This window comes from Gasterosteus aculeatus, chromosome 21 (assembly GCF_964276395.1).
Source record: "Gasterosteus aculeatus chromosome 21, fGasAcu3.hap1.1, whole genome shotgun sequence".
Lineage (NCBI taxonomy): Eukaryota > Metazoa > Chordata > Actinopteri > Perciformes > Gasterosteidae > Gasterosteus > Gasterosteus aculeatus.
Window position 1 is genome coordinate 1,222,549 of NC_135708.1, and position 17,426 is coordinate 1,239,974.

A 17,426-nucleotide genomic window follows, 5' to 3' on the forward strand; every position below is an offset into this window, starting at 1 on the left:
CCAAAGACTAGTTTCAGAAGATCTAAGGAGACTTCTAGAGGTCAGCGGATGGACTAAAGAGGTTTGGAGTAGTTCCATAGGACTTTGTACCAGATGCAGAGGTCTGCAGACGTTGTTTTTATGACCCACAGTAAGAACTAAAACCAAATGAAACTGATGACTAACTGTCACTCAACTAATAAACTGTCCGTCATCATCGACAGTCTTCAGCATCTGGTTTTCATCATGATCAATCATGACAGAAGCCAATATCTTTACCTAATGTTGTATTGGTGTTGATGGTCCAAACACCATGTGAGCTGATGGTTCATTTTCCTCCACAGAAAGGACCAGGAGAGCTCAGAGGTTCCCACAGGTCCGTCTGCCCAGCAGCATCAAACACACCTGGACTCCATCTTCATGGTGTGTACATGAACAACTACTTTAACATCTCTCAGTTCACCATCATCGCCATGCTGCACTTTGTAGACGAGTGGATTGTCCGTCCTACCAACATGGACCTGATGGTGGCTTCCATGTTCTAGTTGGTGTCATTCATAGAATGTTCTGTTCCAGCTGCTGGAGGAGAACATCCTCACTTTTGTGAAGAACGAGCTGAAGAAGATCCAGAAGGTTGTGAGTTCAGATTACCCAGAATGCTTAGAGAAAGATGATGAGGAGGTGCAGGATGAAGAGGAGAGGAGGAGCAGAGAGGCCTTTGTGAAGATCTCAGTGCACTTCCTGAGGAGAATGAAGGAGGAGGAGCTGGCTGAGCGTCTGCAGAGCAGTAAGAGGATTTCTCTACAGACTTACCATGCCGATACATGAGACCTTCACTAATGTCTCCAGAGATGGACAGAATATATTCATAGTCATTCTCTGAGGAAAGACATGTTGAAATCTATTCTGTGACTCATTGATCTTCTTTGTTGTCTTCATTCAGGAATTCCTGCTGCAGTTTGTCAGCGTGAACTCAAATCCAACCTGAAGAAGAAGTTCCAGTGTGTGTTTGAGGGGATCGCTAAAGCAGGAAACCCAACCCTTCTGAATGAGATCCACACAGAGCTCTACATCACAGAGGGAGGGACTGCAGAGGTCAATGAAGAACATGAGGTCAGACAGATTGAAACAGCATCCAGGAAACCAGCCAGACCAGAAACAACCATCAGACAAGAAGACCTCCTCAAAGCCTCAGCTGGAGGAGAGGAACCAATCAGAACAGTGATGACTAAGGGAGTGGCTGGCATTGGGAAAACAGTCTTAACACAGAAGTTCACTCTGGACTGGGCTGAAGACAAAGACCACCAGGACATACAGTTCACATTTCCATTCACCTTCAGAGAGCTAAATGTGCTGAGAGAGAAGAAGTACAGCTTGGTGGGACTTGTTCATCACTTCTTCAGTGAAACCAGAGCAGCAGGAATCTGCAGGTTTGAAGAGTTCCAGGTTGTGTTCATCTTTGACGGTCTGGATGAGTGTCGACTTCCTCTGGACTTCCACAACAATGAGATCCTGACTGATGTCACAGAGTCGGCCTCAGTGGATGTGCTCCTCACAAACCTCATCAGGGGGAAGCTGCTTCCCTCTGCTCGCCTCTGGATAACCACACGACCTGCAGCAGCCAATCAGATCCCTCCTGAGTGTGTTGGCATGGTGACAGAGGTCAGAGGGTTCACCGACCCCCAGAAGGAGGAGTACTTCAGGAAGAGGTTCAGAGATGAGGAGCAGGCCAGCAGGATCATCTCTCACATCAAGACCTCACGAACCCTCCACATCATGTGCCACATCCCAGTCTTCTGCTGGATCACTGCTACAGTTCTGGAAGAGGTGTTGAAGACCAGAGAGGGAGGAAAGCTGCCCAAGACCCTGACTGAGATGTACATCCACTTCCTGGTGGTTCAGTCCAAAGTGAAGAAGGTCAAGTACGATGGAGGAGATGAGACGGATCCACACTGGAGTCCAGAGAGCAGGAAGATGATCGAGTCTCTGGGAAAACTGGCCTTTGATCAGCTGCAGAAAGGCAACCTCATCTTCTATGAATCCGACCTGACAGAGTGTGGCATTGATATCAGAGCAGCCTCAGTGTACTCAGGAGTGTTCACTCAGATCTTCAGAGAGGAGAGAGGACTGTACCAGGACAAGGTGTTCTGCTTCGTCCATCTGAGTGTTCAGGAGTTTCTGGCTGCTCTTCATGTTCATCTGACCTTCTTCAACTCTGGTGTCAATCTGCTGTCAGAAGAACAAAGAACCTCCCCGGTGTCTAAGGTCTCTAAAGACGAACCTGAACCAATGCGTCTCTACCAGAGTGCTGTGGACAAGGTCTTACAGAGTCCTAATGGACACCTGGACTTGTTCCTCCGCTTCCTCCTGGGTCTTTCCCTGGAGACCAATCAGACTCTCCTACGAGGTCTGCTGACACAGACAGGAAGTCGCTCACAGACCAATCAGAGAACAGTCCAGTACATCAAGAAGAAGATCAGTGAGGATGTGTCTCCAGAGAAAAGCATCAATCTGTTCCACTGTCTGAATGAACTGAATGATGGTTCTCTAGTGGAGGAGATCCAACAGTCCCTTAGATCAGGACGTCTTTCCACATATAAACTGTCTCCTGCTCAGTGGTCAGCTCTGGTCTTCATCTTACTGTCATCAGAAGAAGATCTGGAGGTGTTTGACCTGAAGAAATACTTTGCTTCAGAGGAGGCTCTTCTGAGGCTGCTGCCAGTGGTCAAAGCCTCCAACAAAGTTCTGTAAGTACACAGAGAGTTAGATTCATGCATCAGAACTTAAATATGCTGCAATATTTTATACTTACTGCTTCTTCTTCATCCCTCTCTTCAGACTGAGTGGCTGTAACCTCTCAGAGAGAAGCTGTGACGCTCTGTCCTCAGTTCTCAGCTCCCAGTCCTCTAGTCTGACAGAGCTGGATCTGAGTACCAACCACCTGCAGGATTCAGGAGTGAAGCTGCTTTCTGCTGGACTGGAGAGTCCACACTGTGACCTGGAGACTCTCAGGTCAGATTAAGTTAGTTTGTCTTCAATGATGCGTCTAGGGAACTCTGGAACCAGAGGATCTAATCTTAGAGACAAAACTTGGGGCTAAAAATCTTTTTTGTGAATTAATATCTGTTTTTCCATCACATCACAAGAACCTTTGTAGACAAGACATATTTACTACATAGTAGCTTGAAATAGACCGTCTGAAACACAATGTTCTTTCACGATAAAACATCACATGTTCATCCCGTTGTTCCTGTTATTCAGGCTTTATAATGTCCTGTTTCATACAATGAATGAATGAAAAGCAGAGGTGGGAAGAGACTGAAGATTTTAATGTGTGTCTCTACAGTGAAGATCTGCTGAGTGATGGTTGATTATATCTGATTTGATGAAGATTCATTCCACATTTACACTCACTTTGTTCTCTCTTTCTTTCTATGAAAGGAGTTAGAAGGAGGATAGAGAAGCCTAACTTTGAATTTAACTAATAAACAACAATAAATATCCCTGCCACATCCTGATATTAATACCACAGTAATTCCTGTAAACAGTAGAGCACAATAAACCTCCTTGTTCTATGTAGAACAAAAATAATTGTAAACACTTTCACTGAACATGTTTTTTCATGTTCTTACTGATCGTATTTTAGTCCAAACTCATCATCAGAGGATTTAATATGAATACAAATGTTATTTTTCTTGTTTATTGTTGTCTCTTCAGACTGAGTGGCTGTAACCTCTCAGAGAGAAGCTGTGACGCTCTGTCCTCAGTTCTCAGCTCGCAGTCCTCTAGTCTGAGAGAGCTGGATCTGAGTAACAACCACCTGCAGGATTCAGGAGTGAAGCTGCTTTCTGCTGGATTGAAGAGTCCACACTGTGAACTGGAGACTCTCAGGTCAAGATTCAATTAAAGTACACTTGGTGTCTTTATTTATATCCATGGTACATTTCTGACCTTCATAAGATTCTTTCTGCTTGCGTGATTTAAATCAAATATGTATTTTCCAACTATTTCCATAAAATGTGTTTATTTTCAATATAATGTAAATATTTGACATTCTAGAGTTAGCAGTAATGTTATCAGGCTGTTGATTTACATTAGTGGGTGTTTAGTTGTGACTGGAAACCAGTCACTAACCATGTTTATGTGACCCCTCTGTACCTGATAGTATCTCAATACTGCAGTGACCTTCCAGCCCTCACAGCTCCCTCAGATCATGTGACATGTGTCTTATTCTGTGGCTCTGCAGGCTGTCAGGCTGTCTGATCACAGAGGAAGGCTGTGCTTCTCTGGCTTCAGCTCTGAGCTCCAACCCCTCCCATCTGAGTGAGCTGGACCTGAGCTACAATCATCTAGGAGACTCAGGAGTGAAGCTGCTGTCTGCTGGACTGGAGGACCCTCACTGGAGACTAGAGTCTCTCAGGTATGAAGAGGCTGCAGCCACAGACCATCAGTCTGGTAGAGGAGGTAGAGCTGGAAACCTTTTCTCTGTCCCACTGTCAGCCTGGTTAATAAGACCCTGACACACCAAGCTGACCTCAAACTACCAGAGACTCATCAAACTGTTTGTGTCCCACATGAGACCATCAACACAGACAGAAGTAGTGAGGAACAGTAGCCAGGGTGAGCCTGAACAGGGAGGAAGGTGATGAAAACCTTGTTTCTCTGGAGCTTTGTCTTGTCTCCACGTTATAAGAGAGGACAGTGTCTCCTGACACGTTGACGGCATCATGGTGGGTTGATATGAGTCAACGTGGTCACGCTGCAGGTTTTTGGGCTCTTAACAACTCAAACAACACTTGGATGTTTAGATACGTGTCCTCTGCCTCCAGTGTGTGTTTGTCCTTTAGTCCAGACATTATTATTAAGAGACAAACAGTCAGAGAAACAATCTGTTCAAAGCGTCTTGATGGATCATCACAGGAGGAACGTTTGGTGTTTTAAAGGAGTTCAGCTTCACCTGCTTTGAGAGACGGTTCCCTGGATGATAAGAGTGGACTTGTTGAAGCTACAGGTGACAGTCGGACACAGACGCTCAGTAAAGAACCAACAGCTGATGGTGGACCTGGAATTAGTATCAACTATATCGTAGATAATTGCTTATTTGGCCGATGTTTTGATAAGCGACCGAAGCCAGTTCAGTGTTTCCATCATTATAACAGGGGTGCCCCCCCATGAAGTAGTACAACGGGGAGACACTGCAGTCCACCTGATCAATGGGACAACGTGGACGTCCTCCGACTCGCCTCATTCAGCCTCACTGGAAAATGGCTTCTGCTTTTATGTGTTACAGTTGTGTGATAAAGTGTTTGCTGCCTTCCTGATTCCTCATTTCTTTCATGTTCAGGCATGAAAATCCATCACCTTTTTTTGGGGGGGGTATGGCAGCAAATCACTGTCAAAATTCCAGAGCGCAAATCAGGTTGATGCGCGTAAATCAAACATCCGCGAGCAAATAAATAAATAAACAAATAAATAAATAAATATCTCTCGTGAGACGGACTTTTGAACGTGAACTTCGTTGCTCGAGGAGAATCTCTGCTCGCGCTCGAAGGAGTTTTCTACGCGCTTGCTGTTGTTCTTTCTGACAGTAAGGGGGCGGAGCCAGTAACATGGTCTCTACACCTGATTGGTTACAAACCCCGTCTTTGGATTGGCTGGAGTGATGCATTCACACCACTATAGAAGCCCATTTCCGCACTGAAGAAAGGGGATAGAAAGTCTAAATTATGAGATAAAACGTTGTGAAAACACAAACGCCACCTTTATGTAACCGTAGTGGAGCGTAGATGACAACCAGCTACAAGCATCATTTACCATCATTACCGGCACATTAAGACCGATGCGTCCAGCTGAAGAGATTCAGTCACTTGAATATCCAGAAGAATATGGAAGAGATTCCACTGACAAGTGCTACAGGCGGAATATGTGGGGGGACGGTTACAGGCCAGTGACTTTCTATTCAGAATGTTGGTCCCTGGGACAAAACCAGCTGAAAACCCCTAGAGGGGAAACATCCTTCTCACCTTTTTCACCCGTGACCCGTTTTCATGCCTGCATGTCACACTTAAATGTTTCAGATCATCAAACTAATGTAAATATTAGACACAGATAACGCAAGTAAACACAAAATGCAGTTTTTATCATCAAGGGGAGAAAAGAATCCAAACCTAAATGGCCCTGTGTGAAAACGTGATGAAAACATAAATGAAGTGAGGTTCATCACATCTTTGGAAAGCCCAGTTCCATTTCTCCAGCCACAGCCGTTCTCAATCTAGAAATCACTTAAATAGGAGCTGCCTGACAAAGTGAAGTAGACCACAAGATCCTCACAAGCGAGACATCAGGCTGCGATCCAAAGACATTCAGGAACAAATGAGGAACAAAGTCATTGAGATCCATCAGTGTGGAAAAGGTGACAAAGCCATTTGTAAAGTTTTGGGACTCCAGCGAACCACAGGGAGAGACATTGTCCACAAATGGGGACAACATGGAAACATGCACATTGTGTGAATACTGAATGGTCTGTATCTGCTTTATCTTTATGAAACAGTTTAATGTGAATGTTCCTTTGCAGACGTCCCATGAAGCTTGATCTGTAGCATGACGTCATTTCTCCCGTTTGAATTCACATCTGGTGAAAGTACAGTGACAGTTCCATTTCTTATTTGTTATCCATTCATCTTCTTCATGAATATATTCCAGCACCTCGTCGCTGTGTGACGCCTGACTGACAGTCTGTGGTCGTCTGTAAGTAGTGGTAGAAGAAGAAGAGGTGCTCCATGTGGACATGAAGGACAAAGCTGTGTGTGAGAGTGATGTAATGTCCATGTCTCCATGCTGCTCTGACCCCCCTCCTCCTTTCAGGGTGGAGCCTGATGGAGTCCGATGGTTGAGACCAGGTCTGAGGAAGTGTAAGTGTGCTTTGATTCATGAAGATTCAACCATCTTCACACTGTGACATCACTCATTCACCTCTGTGATGTCATCATCAACGTGTCAGTAGATGAACACATGATTAATAACTGCAGCTGTATTGTGTCTTGTTCTCTCATCAGATTCCTGTGAACTCACAATCGACACAAACACAGTAAACAAAAGACTCAAACTGTCTGACAACAACAGGAAGGTGACACGTGTGGAGGAGGATCAGTCGTATCCTGATCATCCAGACAGATTTGACTGCAGGCCTCAGCTGCTGTGTAGAACTGGTCTGACTGGTCGCTGTTACTGGGAGGTCGAGTGGAGAGGAAGTGTTGATGTATCAGTGAGTTACAGAGGAATCGGGAAAGGAGACAGTGATGACTGTGTGTTTGGATCCAATGATCAGTCCTGGAGTCTGAGCTGCTCTTATGTAGGTTACTCTGTCTGTCACAATAACACAGTAACACACATCACCACCTCCTCCTCCTCCTCCTCCTCCTCCTCCTCCTCCTCCTCCTCCTCCTCTGGTAGAGTAGCAGTGTATGTGGACTGTCCTGCTGGCTCTCTGTCCTTCTACAGAGTCTCCTCTGACACACTGATCCACCTCCACACCTTCAGCACCACATTCACTGAACCTCTTTATCCTGGGTTCTGGTTCTGGTTCAGGTCTTCTGGTTCCTCAGTGTCTCTGTGTCCTCTTCAGGAGGGAGAGTCTCCTCCTGGTGGAGAACCTTCCTCTCTGCTCACCACATAGTTCAGTCTGTACAGCTGATGGTGGTTCATGTGGGTGTAGATGCAGGTGGAGCAGGTGAGGGGTACCTGAGCTGGTCTGGACTCTGGGGGGTCCACAGCTCTCTGGGACTCAGATGGAAGTGTGAAAGAGCTCAGCTTAATGCTGCTGTGCTCCTTCAATCAATAGATGATCATTTAGATATTGGCTCCTAATTAGGCTTTAATCTTCATCTTTATGTGTTCAAGAAGACATTTTATAAGACGCTCTTTCATCTGTCCCCCCATATGAGACAAATGTGTCCTTATGTGTGTGTGCGCTTCATCAGCAATAATAAAAACAAGGTGAAGAAGGAAAATATGAATGTGTAATTCTTTTTGAGCCCATTTTAACTTCAAATCTTTCTAAATCTGTTGAGTGAAATCAAATCTAATTTCACATAATCAGGTTTGTTTTGAACAAGAAGCTTTTTAATGGTTCAGCAAACCTCTCAAGGAAATATTGAATATGCGTTACTTGTGTTTTTATTCCCTATAATGTCATTTACAACATTTACTCCATGTGTTACTTTAACAGAAATAGAATTGTTTGGCTCTAATGTTAATAAATGACTTTTATTGGAAACAACTGTACATGTTTAAACAGGCCATCAAATAAAGATGCTTTCAACACGCTGTATTATTTCTTTTGACATGAAATACTCTGATCCTTTTTAAAGATGCTGTATTATTGACTTTTGTACTATTTCCTCCATAATATCTGTATTTATTCTACAGCCCTGTTGCTGTGTCAATAGCACAGAGGAAACATTGGTGGTGCAGCATGTTGAAGAAGGAAGTGAGTAAATAAAGAAATGAGTAATGAATAAGTTGCTTTATTAACCTTATTAACCTTCACGCAGAGCCGTCTCACAACAACACAAACTACTGAGCTCGCTACTTCAGGTGCAAGTTGAAGCTTTCATTCTGCACCAAATATCACACTTAAGTCACCAACAAAAACACACAAAGCACAAGCACACATTTGATAACAGGGTGGAGTTTATCTCCTCACAAAGTGGAGTATTGAAAGCGTTAAATGGGATTTCCCGCCAAAATAAAAGACAAACAGCAGCAGCATTGCCACTAAATGCAATGAAACACGCGTTGTGCAGCGTGGACAGGCTTGCACGGCTTTAACTTTCCATCTCTTAATAACATTGGACATTGGATAAAAGCGTCAGCTAAATGACATGTAATGTAATGTAATGTAATGTAACATGGTTATTGTAGCTGAAAGAAATGATTACAATAAAGTACATCCTCATTCTGCTCTAAAGCAGGTGTGTCAAACTCATCGTAGGTCACTTTGATCTCCAGCCATGTCCAGGGCTGATATGAAGGTCCAAGGTGATTCTATGTGGACGTTTCTCCAGGTTTCATGGCTCGGCTTCACCTCCTCACGCACAAACGCATGAGGACCTCTTTTAAAGTAAAACTTAAAACGTTCCTCTTTGATTCTGCCTATAGTTAGGGCTGGCTCAGGTTAGCCCGGACCAGCCCTTAGTTAAGCTGCTATAGGCTTAGAATGCCGGGGGAATTCTTAGGACACACCAAGCTCCTCTCTCACGCTCTCGTTCTACCATAATTCAAGTTTTATTAATGCACATGACTAATTCAGCTTCTTTCCGGGAGCCCCTATCAGGTCTCCGTAGATCGTGGTTCCTTCGGGACCCTGGTCCTGACACCTACCGTGGCCATGCTGACGCCTGCTGCTGCCATCATCATCATCATCATTATTTTAGATATTAATCATATTACTTTACTCATAAACCGACATTACCCTCTCCTAAAATCTCTGTGCTCTCCCTCCCCACAGGATTCTGTGGATGGTGGTTCTATCTGATGGTGGTTCTATCTGATGGTGGTGGTCCCTGCAGTGGTCCTGCTGTGCGCCTGGCTTACTACTCACAATTACTTGAATCATTTCTGTCATATAGTCTCATGTATTATACATTGTTCATTCTGTACCCATGGCATCCATTGTAGTCTGTCCATCCCGGGAGTGGGATCCCTCCTCTGACGTTCTCCCTAAGGTTTCTTCCCTTTTTTCCCTCTTGTAAGGGTTTTTTCATTTTTTGGGGAGTTTTTCCTGTGCCGATGGTGGGTTTCGGGGCAGAGGATGTTGTATGTGTACAGACTGTAAAGCCCTCTGAGGCAAATTTGTAATTTGCGATTCTGGGCTATACAAAATAAAATGACTTGACTTGACTTGACCGTCACCGACTACTTCCTGGCTCCCTGATGGGAAGCTTCCGGATGCTTCTCTTTTTGAGGTGAATGCTTTTAATTTGTGTCGTCAGTGAAATGGATTCAGGAAGATGATTCAATGAGAGGACGATCGGGATCAATCTCTCTATGAATAAATGCTACTGACTGATTAATGCTCAAAACAAGCTCACATGGGACAGTATTACATATTATATTTGGACTTCCGTGACACTAATGCACACTTCATATGTATTTGTGTCATATGTTTGTATATAACAGAGTTTGGGTAACCTTCAATATTTATCTCCATAAGATATTTCATGGGCTTTTTAAGAGCAAAGAACAAGTTCCTGTTGTCATGCAGAAGGAAGTAGTTTGGTCTCCGGCGCGACGTACCTAGCAGGTCTATTGCCGGCACCAGACTTGGACCTGTGTAGTTGTTGATTCTAGCTTGACTGAGTAGTTAATCCTTTAGTTTATTTCTTTTGGTTTGTTTCACTTATTTTCTTTTTGTTTGGGTTACGTGAATTGTTTGATTAGGATGATTTTTATGTGAATTATTTTCTTTTTCTGTTTTGTGTTGTAAATTTTTGGTTTAATCCTCTTGTAACCTTTTTTTGTCATCCTTCCTAGCGGCTGTAGGCTGGTGGTGGCGCCGGTGGTGTGGGTGGTGGTGGTCTTCCTCGTGTGTCGTGTCCCATTGGTTTTTTGTGCGATCACTGGGTGAACTCTGGTTTGTTTTCTCTAAGTTTGTTCTATTCATTTTCCTTCCCCTTCACCGGCGCTTCTCACCATTAGGCCTTAGCGATTAGTTTTTTCTTATTTTGTGATGTTAGATTTTATGGTAATGTATATTTATTGAATAAAAATGTTTTTTGTAAACTGGGAACCACGAGCCCTTGCCTATTGAGTGGAACGAACCAGTGTGCTTTAAAAGCTCTTGGGCCAATCCCAAGTGGCGTTGCCGGTAGAATAGGAAACCATTTCGCCACATTGGACTTTTACTTTCTTAATTGGCTTTTTAGTTTGAATTTAATTATGACTTTAGGGATTTTACCTTAAGATGATCAGGTTTTTGGGGTTTCCTCTTCTCTCCTGTGGAAGTGTTTACGCCATATTGTATAAGTTTAATCTCAGGTTTCATTGAGTTGGACTTTTATTTTGAATTTGCTCAAGTCATAACTGGTTTGATTTTCTTGGAGCAGTTTGAGATTTTTTTGGATAATTTGACCTGTATTGATAGCGTTTTGACCTGTATTGTAGTTATTACTTTGACTCAGCGTTTTCATTGATTGTCTCACTTTCAGATCCAGTAGTTTACTTTGCATTGCTGATTTCAGTTGTCGATGTGATTCAACATGTTTTGTAGGTTTCATTAGTTTAGACTTTACATCATTTGTCTCCTCATAGTCAGTGACACAATAGCTCCTGGGACAAAAGGGACAGCTCAGGGTTCTTTAGATACACCAGGTTGCATCATGGTTACTTTTACAAGGACCAGAGAGCAGATGAAGAGCAGATGGAGCCCAAAGAAAGAGAAAGGGAGTGGAGGAGGACGAAGAGATGCTTGAGAAGATGGCAGAAGAATGGGTGGTTCCCAACCAGGTCACCACCTGTGGGTGAAGACAGGCGCAAGGTGTGGAGGGATACCGTAGCAGCAGGAAACCAAGCCACTACGGCTTATGTGGGAGCCGGCCGCTTAGATAAGTAAGAAGAGACGTGTCTGCACCAAGCGGCTGCTCGCCTACTGGAGGGCAGTCCACCCAAACACCCCCGAACCTGCTGTTGGACTGGCAGAAGAAGAAGAAGCAGAGTGTGAGCCCGGTCAAGATGTCACCCCTCTCAGTGCAGACACCCATGCCCCCCCTCAGCTGTACCCAGAAATGACAGCAGCTGCACAGGAGAGGCCAGGTCCTTCCCGCCACATGCAGAGAAAAGGAGAACTTCAAACAGTCCCTTTGTGAAACCCAGCATCCAGAACAAGAACCTCTGTTCCATCTGAGAGGAGGAACGGGGCAAGTCGTGAGCGATGGAGAAGATGAGCCTGAGGGAAACAACAAAAGATGACATCGTCACATGAGGGTCACGAGGGCGTGGTGGTGGAAATAGAAGAGGAAGCAGGTAGCTGTGAACATGAACACCAGGGGGCCGCAGAAGAGCTGTCCATCACATCAGGACTCCTGTCCATCAAACCACATGTGCAGAGAACCCATCCAAACCACGGCGAAGGAGGAGAAGCTGCTGTTGGAGGACGTCCTCCTCATAGACATTCTCAGATATCTGCAGCAGCAGAAGCAAACAAGAGACAGCGAGACAGGAGACAACTGCAGGTGAGAGACAAACAGCCCCAATACCCCGTCCCCCCCAGAGGACAAATATCCAGCAGGGAGAGACCGTTCAATGGGTCTCCAGCAGACAACGTGGGGACAATAGAGGACATGGATGTTATATATGTGGACAGGAGGACCATTGGTGCAGAGAGTGTCCCAGGAGTTATGAAAGGGACATGCGACCAAACGCTCCACCACGGCTGTTCTATACAACGCACCCCGGCAGAACCAGAGGACGGGAATTGTTGAGTGCTGCTATTGAGTGTAAAGTGCACGATACACTTGATACAGTATCTGGATGATGGAAGCAAACGTCAGATCAAAGGAACATTGATAGCAGCAGTACATGAAATAGGGAAACTTGTTAGACGGTCATCCTGTAATGGTACAACAAGTAGTACACACTGGAAGCGAATGGCGTAAACAAACAGATGGTCGTCCTTGTTTCAGCCCACTCAGCTCTCTTTCCCTTTCTCACTCCGTTGAGACTTGGTCGAAAGTCTCTCGGAGACCCTTTTTAAAATCCTGGATGGAATTTGTTCCGAGCAGTAAAAGTTTTTATACACACATGTGAAGGCCATCCTCAGTGGCAGGTGCAAATTATAATTAATAGACCAAAAAAGAAGAAACGCGGATATGAAAACCAAACAAGATGTGAACCGTCTATGAGATCGAGTCGACCGCCCTCCCTTCTCAGGACACAGCTAGTGGTGTGAATCTTGTGGTCTGAAAGCATTGTTGTGTGCTCACAAACCATGCGATCGTAGGCCGGCTCTTGATCTTGTAACCAATGAAGGCGTGCAGCTCGCTCACTGGCCTTTTCAGGTAGTGCACTTCATTGGGGGCACGAGAAAGTGCCATATTCACGTTGTATCCTGTCGGAGGAGTCCAGAGCAGTGAAGCGCCAGCTCCGGGTCTCCGGTTGTTTCCGTGGTACATGGTGAATATCAATAAAAAGACTTGTGGAAAGCCTGTAAAAAGGCGTTTGATAGACGGTAAACGACTCAGTGTAGTCTTTAAAAAGACCGGTGGAAAGCCTGTAAAAAGGCTCAAATCCTGTAAAAAGGGTTTTGTTTTGATGGTAAATGACTGACTGAATGTGGTCTGTGAAAAAGGTGTTGAATCTTTCAAAAGGCTACTTAACTCTGTAACGGACAGATGTCGCTGATAAATTCTCTGGAGAAAATATCTGAACTGCTCCCTCTGAACTCAGTAAGACAATGAACAGAAACATCTGATTCCGTTTGCAAATGAATGTTGGAATAATACACACTCATGTGGGGCGAGCATTCCGTCACCATGGAGACGGGGTACAAACACGCCGCACAGTAAAATATGTATATACACACATCTCATAAGCAGCACGTTCAACAACGTCTCTAAAATGTCAGCCATTAACAAAGACTTTAATACAAGACATTGAATGACATTGTTCTGTATCACTATTGGTCAGAAAGTAACCTGTATTTAATTTGCCTACCTGAAACCCTTTGATGCTCACCTCAGAGTTCAGGGCCACCGTGATAGAGAGGGGGAGCTGCTGCTGTTCGGCTGTGCAGGAACCACTTCCTGTTGACCTGCAGACCACCGAGCCGCCACGCTGGAACACAGAAACCTGAGAGGAAAACACACGTTTCATATAGAATATGACATAGGAAGTAACCCTCGCTGTGTGAATTGAGACTTTAACACTAACTGTGTCCAGGGTGACGGGCAGACCCAGAGTCCCGCCTCCTTTATGCGCCTTTGCAGTGAGGACGTCGTACCAAACCTAAAACACAAGCAGCCCTTCATGTAACAGGCGCCATGAGGTGACTTGTGAGTCACTAGAAGACGTTTGTTACCTGCTGCTTGATTTACCTCACCAGATCCAGGAAGAAGGACTCGTACAGCTTGAACACGCGGCTTGGTTACAGGACTGGCCAGCAGTGCTCCACCTACATACAATCAAAGACAGTTAAGATCATAAAAGTGAGAACTTCACCCAGTAAAAAAAGGTATTTATCACCAATCATATACTGGTGGTCCACAGCGAAGGTGCTCTGTTCTCCTGGGAACTCCACCCAGAGAGGTCTGTGCGCGTTTGAATAAAACAAGCATTTCCATAAGCTCTTCTTAAAAAGTGGATCTACTGATGTTTTAATGACCAACTTAAAACATGACAAACATGGACCTCTAGTGTCAGAAAGCAGAAGGTAAAGTGGACAAACAGCCTGCAGTACTTCCACTGGGCAGCAGAGGGAGGCAGACGGAGGTGTGAGCCAGGTGGAACAGAGTGAACCAGTAAGGCAGCAAACAGGACCTGAGGGCACAAGAGGCAACACTCGGATCATTACACACTGAACAAAGAGGACTGTGCACGTCCACGCTGATATTTAACAAGGCCACCTCCTCTTTGTCCACTAAGACACATTTTGACGATTCGTCCTGTTTATTGTTTTTTCACGCTAATTGAAAAAAGACCTAGGAGATGATATTCATTAAGGGAAAGCAGTCTTTCCTGGTGGATCCAAATGTCTGTGACTCATTTGACTGAAACAGTCAGAGAAGCTCTGTTGGATCGCAGTGCGGATGGCGGCGGTGACTTTCTCCCCAAACAGCTTCGTCCCCTTTGCAGAGTGACCTCTGAAGAACGGCTGCAGGGCGGCCGCCTGCTTCCAGCGCGGCAGCATCTCCGGCTCCGGGTCACGTTGCACGCCAGGTGAGGCATCGGCCCAAGACCAGCGCCCCCCTCAGGCCGCAAAGAGAGAGCACTTTGCTGTGTTACCTCGACAATATCGCATGTAGAATCGTCAGGGTTTATTGTATATTCTTTCCTGCCTGATTAGGCTCTCGCCTCACAAGAAGAGAATGTATTTGTCAGCCCAGGAGGAAGATAGGAAGCAGGCGCAGGGTTCTCAGGTAGGAAAGGAGATCTTTATTTATGCAGCGAAGGACCTCCAGACAGAGTCTAAAGCGGGCTATGAAATTATCCTAGGTCACACTTCTTCCGATAAAATAAACCAGGAAGAAGTGTGGCTATAAAACTATCAAAAACAAAATCACTCCGCTCTAGGAGGAAAACAAAAGGCTTTTAAATTTATCAAAGTAACCAACGCACTCTATTGACGGAGGCAACGTCTCAAAACAAAATCACTCCTTCCGGAGGAAAAACAAAGAACTATGAAAGATTAATGTTGCATCTAACCTAGGAATACAAAACTTAAGCAAAACCAAAAACAACCTGCGTGGAGGTGAAGGCACTGGGCCGATCGAAGATCCTGAATAACAACAAAAAGGAACCTGTGACGTGGCAGAACGAGGTAGAACACATGGGTAATGACGAACACACTGGCACAGGACAAAGGGAGACGCAGACTATTAATACACATGGAGGGGAATGGGGAACAGGTGGACACAATCAGGAATCAGGGAAGACAATCAGACTGGTGACACATGAGGAAGGGTAAGTGACCTGAAACGAGAGGAGTTATTATTTCAAAATAAAACCGTAAATGACAAGACAAAATGCCCCACAGAGTAAAACAACAGACAATTTCACCGCGGTGTGACAGAACCCCCCCCTCTAGGACCGACACCTGACGGTCCAGGTAGCTCAGGGTGGTCTCTGTAAAAGTCCTGAATAAGTGAAGGGTCATCTATGTGGCGCCGCGGGACCCACTGTCTGTGCTCAGGACCGTATCCCTCCCAGTCCACTAAATACTGTTTACCCCTGCCTCTATTGCGTACGGCCAATAGTCTCTTGACTTTATAGAGTAAGCCTCCGTCGGCTGCTTCCAGTGGGGGCGGGGGCTCAGCGATAGGAACCATGGGGCTTTCCTTGGTGGGTTTGACCTGACTGACGTGAAATGTGGGGTACGCCCGAATTGACCTGGGCAAACGGAGACGGACGGCAGCGGGGCCAATTACTTTGGAAATGGGGAAGGGCCCAACGAACCGCGGTGCTAGTTTTTTGGAAGGGACTTTGAGGTGCAGATCCTTGGCTGATAACCAAACCCGTTGTCCCGGTTTGTATTCTGGTGCGGGACGGCGTCTTCGGTCGGCTGCCTTCTTTACTCTGTCCCCCTGTCTGATGAGCACTTGACGGGCGGCGGCCCAGATGCGATGACAGCGACGAACCAGGGCATGGGCGGAGGGAACTACAACTTCCTGCTCAGAGTAAAAAAATACAGGAGCCTCGTAACCGTATACACACTTGAAGGGTGAGAGACCTGTGGCAGAGGTGGGCAGCGTGTTGTGGGCATATTCCGCCCAGGCCAGATAGGAGCTCCACGCCGTCGGTCTTTGTGACACCAGGCATCGGAGGCTTGTCTCCAGCTGTTGGTTGAGACGTTCGGTCTGGCCGTTGGCCTCCGGGTGGTAACCTGAAGTCAGGCTGGCTGTGGCACCGATGAGCTGACAGAACTCCCTCCAGAACCGTGAGATGAACTGGGGCCCCCGGTCTGACACGATGTCCTTGGGAAATCCGTGAATTCTAAAGATGTGTTGCATCATGATTTGGGCAGTCTCTTTAGCTGAAGGTAGCTTAGGCAAGGCAATGTAATGTGTCATCTTGGAAAAGCGATCCACCACGGTTAAAATCGTGGTGTTACCTTTTGAAGCCGGGAGCCCCGTGATGAAGTCCATCGAAATGTTCGACCACGGCCTGGATGGGATGGGTAGGGGTTGCAGCAGTCCCATGCGTGCCCCGGTGGCCGTTTTGTTCCGAGCACAGACCGGACATGCGTCGACGTATTCCCGGACCCCTGATTCCATGGATGGCCACCAGAACCGCTGAGATATGGCGAACATTGTTCTCCGGACTCCTGGATGACAGGTGAGCAGCGAGGTGTGGGCCCACCGAATCACGTTTGGGCGCAATTCCACTGGAACAAACAAACAATGCTCTGGGCACCCACGAGGTGGAGGCGCCCCCCCCATTCGCACGCTTCACCTCTTGTTCTATCGGCCAGGAAACTGTTCCAACCACACAGTTCTGTGGAAGGATGGGTTCTGGTTTTTTGGCCACTGGTTCCGGGTCGTAGATGCGTGACAGGGCATCTGGTTTAACATTCCGGGACCCCGGCCTGTAAGACAAGGTGAAGCAAAAGCGGTTGAAAAACAATGCCCACCTGGCCTGGCGTGAATTTAGTCTCTTCGCTTGTTTGATGTACTCGAGGTTCCTATGGTCTGTCCACACGATAAACGGATGTTGTGCCCCCTCCAGCCAATGTCTCC

At 45.9% G+C, this 17,426-nt stretch overlaps 1 protein-coding gene across 1 annotated transcript in view; it reads left to right on the forward strand.

Annotated features, from left to right (window-relative positions):
* LOC144390230 (uncharacterized) overlaps positions 1-17,426 on the forward strand; it is a 198,618-nt gene that overhangs the window by 4,248 nt on the left and 176,944 nt on the right. Inside the window, exons 4-5 of the mRNA XM_078096667.1 lie at positions 324-402; positions 556-766. Coding sequence (XP_077952793.1) covers positions 324-402; positions 556-766 — 290 coding nt within the window. The remainder of the gene's footprint in view (positions 1-323; positions 403-555; positions 767-17,426) is intronic.